Below are 8,325 nucleotides of genomic sequence, written 5' to 3'. Positions count from 1 at the left end.
GGGGAGCGGACCGGAGCGGGGCCGGCGACCGGCAGCGGCGCGGCGGCAGGTGTGAGCCCGTGCCGGCCGGGAGGCTCCGGCAGCGGCAGCGCCAAGCGCGGCCACCCGCCCTGCGCCTCCCTCCCGCCCGCCCTCCCGGGCCGGCACAGCCGGCCTCGGTAAATCGCCGCGGCGGGTGCCCCCGGCACGGCCCCGTCCCCCCCCGTCCCCCAGGAGCGACGCCGAAGGAGCGGGACCGACTCACTCATGGGAGCGCGGCGGGCGAGGCCGGCGACACCTCCGGCTTCCGAGGCGCCGGCGAAGTTAATTGCACTGAAGTTCAAGTTGTCTTTTCACCCATCAGGAGTGGGCGTTTAAAGGAAGGAGAGCGAGGAGGAGGAGGGGGAGGGGGGAGAGTCTCTCTCGCTCGCTCGCTCTCGCACACACACACAGGCACACGCATGCACGCACGCACATACACACACACACACGCACACGCACCCGCCCGCTCGACTCCGCTCCCGAGCTGCCTCAGCAAGGAGGAGCCCGGACGGAAAACACCAGGGCAGCAAGGTACCGGCGTGGGGCAGCCCTGCCTCTGCCTGCGTGTCTGTGCGGGTGTGCCTGCGTGTGTGTGTGTATATGTGTGTGAGTGTGTGTGTGTGCCCGCGCTCCCCCGCCCGCTGCCTCGCACGGCTCCTCCGGGCGGGGAGGTGCGCGCTGCCCCCGGGGAGGGGGCGGCGGTGCCGTCGGGGCAGCGCGGCCGCTGGAGGCCGGTCCGACTGGGGCCGGGGGACTCCGAGCCCTGCGCCGCCCGCTCGGCTCCGCGCCCGCTGCCTCCTGCCTGCACGGCGGCGGTGGGAGGGGGGGAGAACCGAGCGGCGGCTGGAGCGCAGCGGTGGCGTGTGTCTGTGTGTGTGTGCGCGGCGGCTCCTTCCCTCCAGCGGCTCCCGGCCACGCGGGGCGGTGGGGCTGACTTGGTGGAAGTGCCGGGGGACGGGGGTGTGCGTGTGTCCATCCCTGCCGCGACCCCCTACCCCCCGCAACTCGGGTCGAAACCCTCCACTGTCCCCGCATTGCCTTCCCCCGGCACCGCGCCCCCACCCCCCTCTCCCCCCTTCTCTCCATGCTTCCCCCGCTCCTTTATTTCCACAGTTGCCCCCGCGCCCTCTGGCCACCCCTCGCCGCTACTCCCAGAGGACCGGCAGCAGCCCCTTTCGGGCAGGCAGCCGCCCCACGGCCACCCGCGATTTGAAGTGGCTGAGGGAGAGAAGCTCGGCTACCGCGCTGGCGGCCTCCGCGGGTTGGGGATTCCCGGGTGCGGACAGGCATCCCCCGGAGGCCTCGGCCCGCCGGCAGCTCTGCTGCCCCGTCGGGCCGGGAGCGGGGCCGAGCCCCGCCGCGCATCACTCTGGGGCTCCTGCCCGGTGTTTCACCTGGCGCCACGTGCTCCTCCGTAACGCTGTTTGAGAATCGCCTTTATTCGTGAAACTTCTCCTAGGGGAAGTACTTTTCTCTCCTTTTTTTGTTTTTAAGACCTTCTTTCCCCTCTTCACTGATGCAGGATTTGGAAGTGGACTTCCTGGAGAATGACCCTGGCAATGAGTGCAGGTTTCCCTGAAAGCTGAGGCTGTTTCTTATTCCCTAGGAAACTGATGGGAGAGGGGACCTCGGATGTCGGCCCAATCTCCGTCTTTTATTTGTCTCGACTTTGAGGCAGATTTTCTCTTTCAGCTCTGGGAACTGACAGGTACAATTCCCATAGGCACCTTTGCATGAAACAAGACCAAGGCCAAGAAGTTGATACGTCATTGCTTTTGCTGGTTAGCCAGCAGTATGTCCTTCTATTAATTGCTATTAAAAGGTTAACCTTGTAGCTCAGTTATTGAATAATCATTAATCCATGGAGGATACACAAGCCCAAAGGTTAATAATAGGAATAGCAATTAATAATATTGACCTTGCCAGTGGGGAGAGTATTTTTGTCACAATTATTAAAAGGCACTACTATTTATACTAGGTACAGTGGTGCAAATTTGGACTCAATATGTTGAGTACTAATTTACTGCAACAACACTAGAAATTAAGCCACCCCTTTATCTCCATGTTATCAGTCTGCTGACTTTTTCTCTGTTTAAAATGTATCATCCCCTACTCTCTCATTTTAAATAGAAATGCTAGGTCTTTAATCAATTCTGACATTTCCACTAGAAAATAACATTGAGCTCACTTACACAGATAAAAATTTATTTGCCTGCAGCTGATTTGTTGTAGTGCTTTGGACCTATTCATTTCCCAGAGAGGACTTAGCTTTTTATGGTATTTTGATACCATGGGAATAAATAGGAAAATAAATAGGAAATCAGTACGGAGGGGACATTCTCACTTTTATAGGTCCAACTCTCCCCTCCCTGGAGTCGCCTCCTTGCAGGGCTGCTCTAACTGACTGACTGACTAACCTGCATCCTTCTATTGTCAAAGACCCATCTCCTTTATCTGTATCACATTTTTGACTGGCTGGTCAGTAAGCCCTAATAATAATCATGTTTCATGTCTCAGAAATCTAATAATCAAGTTACTCATTGCTACAAATTGCAGCTAAACTATTTGGGTTAGTCATGTTATCCCCACTTTAAAGGCAGGGAAACTGAAAAGGGAAAATTAACACATTTGCCTGAGGCTACACGTGGATTTAAGACCAGATCCAGAACTGGAACTGAATTTAGACCAAGCTCCGTCTTAAAGATCCTCAAATGCACTATGGAAAATCCTTCCTTAAAATAGAAATGTAACATAAACCTTATTTTTCATCAACTTTGTGTATTAGTCAAAATATACATGCTTTTTTTTAAGGTCACATTTTGTTTTTAAAAGATAAGATTTATCCAGCTTAAAAAAAAAGTGTGGTAATACTTTTCAACTACATTGGGCAGTTTACTTTGGAAACAAATATTTAATATCAGACTGTGAGCAGTAATGGGAATAGAATTGCTTGATATTAGGCTACTGTAAACAATATTAGCTGAATGTTATGGTATAGTTACAGACTAACAAAATATGATGGGAAGTCCAGCATTAGTATAGAAAAGGTGCTCTTGCTTACCTAGTGTGAATTGGTTTTCACAATAATGCTCCTTCAGTGCTTTTAGTGCCAAAATCCCTAATATGGGTCTAAACACTGAAAAACATATGGAACAACCATATACTGTGCTTGAGAGTTATGATTTATATCATTAAGCAGTGAGTTTTACCAAGTTGTGCCATTCATGTCACTGAAGCAAGACATATATTGCCTGTCCTTTAGCTGTGGCATGTCATCAAAGCTATATGGTATGACTGAGCACAGATGGCATGCCTAAAAAGCAGGTGTACAATATAACTTTCCTATTACCGACACGTAGATATTTCCTCTTCCTCAGTGTCCACCCCCAGATGTTTGCTTGCCCAACCTTCTACAGGAACTACAGAAAGTCCTGTTCATCCTGCTCATCCCTGATGCCTGGAACTGTGGAGTTGAAACCCTATACAGAATAAGTGTTCGCATTCTTTTTAAATTTTTTTTTTATTATTTATGCTGACAGCTCCATTCTGTGCATTTTTAGAGTCCTGATTTGAGGGAAGTGGGTGCAGATCTCATTCAAATAGTCATTCTCCAGTACCATTAGCATTACCTGCCAAAAATGAAAGTGGCATATGAATCACAATAAGCCACTCGTGAATTTGTGGATTTAGAACCTGCCAAGGAACAACAGATACACACGCGATTTCAAAGACCCGTCAGTTTTAGGGACTTCCAACAATGCATGAAAGTACAGTTGTCTGAAGATCATGTTATTGATGGCACATTCTATAAGGCCTACAGACATAACTGATTCCAGGGTAGGATGATACTAACTGAAAATATTTCTGTTCCAGTCTTTCTTTTACAAGTGAGGTAGTGAAAATGATGAATCTGCTAATCATAACTATGTCAGAGGCCCTTCCTGAGGTGCCTCTTATTGAAGTGCTACTGTGACATAATGATGTGTTGCTTTTGTGTGAGAAGAGCTTTAAAATCCTCTGGGAATTATCACAGTTGCTTTCCAGTTCCTTTCAGACATGTAAATACCTTTATGTTTAGACATGAGTACAGAGGGGTGGAAAGTGAAGTTCAGTGAGGAGTAGAGTGGGGTTAAAAGCATCCACACAGACCCAGGAACCAAATACATACATATGTGGGGTTTTTTTCTGTATCTGATATTACCTGGGTCTTGAAGTGAAGTGTTCATTATCAAGAAGCAACGCTGCGAAACCTGTGCCTACTTGAGAGTTATGTTGACCCATGGTTGACAGAGAAGGCCATCTTCAGCTTGAAATTACAGATGAGCATCAGAACTCTCAGTAGCACTCAGATACTTACGTTCTTCTCAAGTAATATGTACATTATCAAGTATGGCTTATCACCAGCTTTTAGTGTATGGATAATGCTATATCAGTGAAAACCCCTACATGCCACGTAGCATTCCTTATAATTGCTTGCTTTCTTCATGGTTTGCTTAAGCTGAGCATGTCAGAAACTGAAAATAACATTTGGGTCTTTTTTCCTTCTTAACGTACAAAAACTCCAGCCCACGTTTTGAAAACTATTTATATGTTATTGCTTGTGGAACATAGCAAAGACACCTGCATACTGGCATGGTCTATACATGGATGTCTCAGCAGCTTGATGAAATGTTAAGACTTGGTTTGAGTAACTGTGTTTTTCCAATCAGTTATAAATGTTATCTGTTGTAGATGAAAATGGTAGTCAACAGATACAACCATGCTGAAGTAGCCTTCTGTGTGTATTTTGAATGTGAGTACCCCAACCTTTTCTGATGTTTCATCTTGCTAGTGGCTCAGTGGAAGATAAATGACTTTTTCTGAATGTATCTTCAGTGCCTTTCTGCAGTCTTTTGGTTATTCTACTGCTTGTTGGTTACACACCAATCTCTTGAGCTCAGGCCTATATCACCTTGCTACTTGAATGTCTCTTCTGAAAATTTGTTTACTGAATTGGGCATCATGTCAATAATAACATATTCATCTGTCTGTCTCCAGACTGGCTTAAGTTCTCTCCAATCATTCCGTGAAGGCCCATGTTTCCAGGCCCTGATGCTACACCGTACCTCAGTCCATTTGGCTTCTCTCCAAGATGGTAACTGTTTTCTGCTCTGCATCTCTGTTACAGGAGATCTTTGGATGACCTAAAAAAGTAAAGTGCATCCTGTAGATTTCCTTGTAAAACTTTGCTTTTTGGAAAGGAAGATCAACTTTTTGCAGGTGCATCAGTGATGTCAGACTCACTTCTGTTTTGCCTGACTGCCGTCTGCATCTTCCATCAGTCTAAAAGTATAATTTTTTAAAGGATTGAAGGAGTTATATTAATATTTGTGTGAACCACTTTTCCTGCACATTGTCTGTTCTTTTCTCCTTCCACTTGGTGTCTGGTTTGTCTTGGCTGCTTTTAAAAATTCTGTTGCCTGTAGTGAGGGACTGCCAGATTAAACCACTGAAGAGAAACCAGGTGACTGTCTACTTTTATGAATATAGGTTGTGTATAATAAATTCCGGTTTTACATCTATGCAAATTAAATCATCATATGATTCTGACTACATGCATTTTTTATCAAATATGGCATATATTTCACAAATTATATTTAAGTTGTAGTCATGCTACAATTTTGAATACCTAACTAGGAGTTACAAGGTGTGCCACTAGATCTTAGTAAACAGGTCTACAAACCCAGAAGAAATAGGAGAAATTCAGCTTTTTTCTTGTATTCTTGGTAAGTCCAGTGAAAAAGCTTTTCCTGCTATAGGTGATAATATAAACTCCTCACCACTGTGCTGTTTAGAGACAAAAATACACTTGGTTTCTAGAAATGTAGAGATTTTGTAAGGGCCTAAACAGAACGTGCCCAGAATAAAGAGGTTTCAGAGAAACATGTCTTTGGTCTGGAGTTTACAGCATCTAGTTAGTGAGGCCTTTTATTAATGTTTCTGTCACAGAGTAGAAGACATCAGTCACAATGTCAAAATAAACATTTTACTTCTTCAGAATTACCTTTTCACCTCGGGAATATTGTGAAGCGAAATCAGAATTTAGCATAATTCTTCCTGTGGACAGACAGGGCAGTTTTAGTGTCAAGCCCTAAGCCTTGCAATGTGATTCCCAACCGTAGGTGCACCAGACTTTGAATAATCAGTCTGTCAGATGAGCTATGACAGGCATTATGCTGCGAAGGTAACCACTCAATGCTTTCAATGTTAACTGTCTTCAGTAACTGCTGCTGGCTTTTTCCTAAATAAAAAGATATTTTGGTGAGCACAAAGATGTCTCTTTCAATGCTTGTGTTTCGGTCACTAAGAGGATCTGGATGGTGTGAAATGTGGGAATCGGGTGGAATTTAAACATGTGAACAAACAGCTGTGATTCAGAAAACCTCTGCTAAGAAGTTGCCTAAACCTCAAAGCACTAGGTTTGCCTTAGAGTTAGTTCCTTTTCTACCTGGGACTCCTAAGTGGCCATTCAGGACTGTTCATGCCCACCCAAGTCCTCTCAACCCACAATATTCTTCTGCTCGAGTGTCTTGGTCAGCTTGGCCTCCTGGTTACTCCAGGAGTGTGCCCAGACTCCCTGACATGACTGCATTCTTGACAAAATGCAGCAGGGTCAGTGTGGTAATAGTGGGACTTATTCCCAGGACTATTTTTATTTTTACTCTTATTTTTGTTTTTGTTTTTAATTTTTTTTTAGGGAGATGTTGTATGTATTCCACAACAATTTAACGTAGTGAAGACAAAAATAATCCCAAGAAAACTCAGTGTGTGCCCCAGCCCTGGGAATAACCTAAACATAAGATTATGATCTAAGGAATCTTGAATTCTTTTGTGCTCAAGGGCACTGTTTCAGTAGAAGGGTCGAGACTGCTTCTTCTAAAATAACCATCAGCCTGGTGGTCAGGGTCCTCCCCGGGGTGAGAGGAGTTGTAAATTGGGGCCTTTCAGGGCAGCAGAGATGAATCCCATGATTGCATTAGTGCTCTAATCACAGAGTTGTTATATAGAGGGAGATGGGAAGCCAGCTTCTCCTCCAGCTATGTTTTAATAAAACATAAGTTTTGAAGGAAAGATCACAGGAACCTATTTTCATAAAAAGAATGAGGGTGTAGATATCGAGTGGATGGAGGCATCTCTCAGACAGCCCTGGGTAGAGCCCTGACTTTAGAGGTAACTCTCAGGTAGAGCCTTGGCTTTAGAAGGAGGCAGGATTGTAGATTTGGGACAAGCCTCATTTTTCCCCTTGTTAACTCCAGTTGTCTTATGTTGAGGTCAAGACATGCTGTGCTGGCTGTTTTCCAGGCCACCCAGGTGTCTCTCCTTGTACTCCAGAGGAAAGTTGTGCTTTCAAAACATGATTCTGGATACCTGGTCGGGAGCCATGGGACAAAAAATTCAGGGCTGGAACAGTGGAATCCTTTATAGGATTAGGCCCTAAACCATATAAATCAGTATCTAATTATTCCTAACAGATGATTTCATATTAAGAGCAATATTTGGTGTCTGCTGGGAACTGTTCTCTCAGGACAGTTTCTGGTCCATTTTTATTTTGCATCACAAAGGACAGCACAGGAAACTGTTGGATTGCATATTATTTATAATGAAAATTCTCACTGTAAGTGGTTGCCATTAGAAGCTCTAATGGCTAACATGGCTAGACACTCATATTGGTTTTGAGTCCTGTGGGACACAAGGTTAGAATTATATTTTTATGGAATTTATCTAAATTAAAATTGAAATAAACACTAAAATGTTGGCCTTTTCTAGGAAAAGTGTAATGATATTTAAAGATACTTATTTCTTCTTCAAAAATAATTTCATTTTGTCTACTTGAAAACTTCTGAAATCAGGGGATGATATATCCCTCCAGAAAAAGATAATGACAGCAGTCGCTTTCCTCTGCCATGGCATCACTGACTGCTTTTGCCACGTATAGGATGTATGGGCACAGTTCAGGCAGTCTGCTCCATGCGTGTTTTCTTCCCCAAACCTGCTTGATACAGCTGAAGAGTAGGTTACAAAGCTGCCCTGGAACCCTTCCACTTGTGATCTACATCCTACAAGATGGAATATTCTAAATATCTTGGGCTTTCCCTAGCTAACAAGCTGGTTATTCTGGCTATGCATGAAGATACAGATTTGGGTCTTAATTAACATCTGCAGTTTAATCAAACCATTTATGATCCTGAGAAATCTGAACTGTAGACTTTCTGGTTTTTCTGATGAGAGACAAATACCATGAACTAAAATAATGGTTTAGTATAT

At 44.9% G+C, this 8,325-nt stretch overlaps 2 protein-coding genes across 3 annotated transcripts in view; one reads left to right on the top strand and one right to left on the bottom strand.

The window, feature by feature from the left end:
• SATB1 (SATB homeobox 1) overlaps positions 1-571 on the bottom strand; it is a 93,123-nt gene extending 92,552 nt beyond the window's left edge. The window contains exon 1 of one of the 2 annotated variants that reach the window (XM_042042892.1): positions 245-571. The gene's annotated coding sequence lies outside the window, so the exon portion shown is untranslated. The remainder of the gene's footprint in view (positions 1-244) is intronic. The other variant, XM_042042895.1, reaches the window with a different exon arrangement.
• The window catches only part of LOC121672001 (proline-rich protein 12-like), an 8,690-nt gene extending 2,358 nt beyond the window's left edge, over positions 1-6,332 (top strand). Inside the window, exons 2-3 of the mRNA XM_042044386.1 lie at positions 7-1,729; positions 3,399-6,332. Of these exons, the coding sequence (XP_041900320.1) occupies positions 7-1,439 (1,433 nt within the window). The 3' untranslated portion in view covers positions 1,440-1,729; positions 3,399-6,332. The remainder of the gene's footprint in view (positions 1-6; positions 1,730-3,398) is intronic.
• The last annotated feature ends 1,993 nt before the right edge of the window (positions 6,333-8,325 follow it).

This window comes from Corvus kubaryi, unplaced genomic scaffold, assembly GCF_017639235.1.
Source record: "Corvus kubaryi isolate FWS band 111438036 unplaced genomic scaffold, C.kubaryi_AGA036_p1.0 37398, whole genome shotgun sequence".
Classification (NCBI taxonomy): domain Eukaryota; kingdom Metazoa; phylum Chordata; class Aves; order Passeriformes; family Corvidae; genus Corvus; species Corvus kubaryi.
This window is presented reverse-complemented; position numbering and strand designations above follow the sequence as displayed.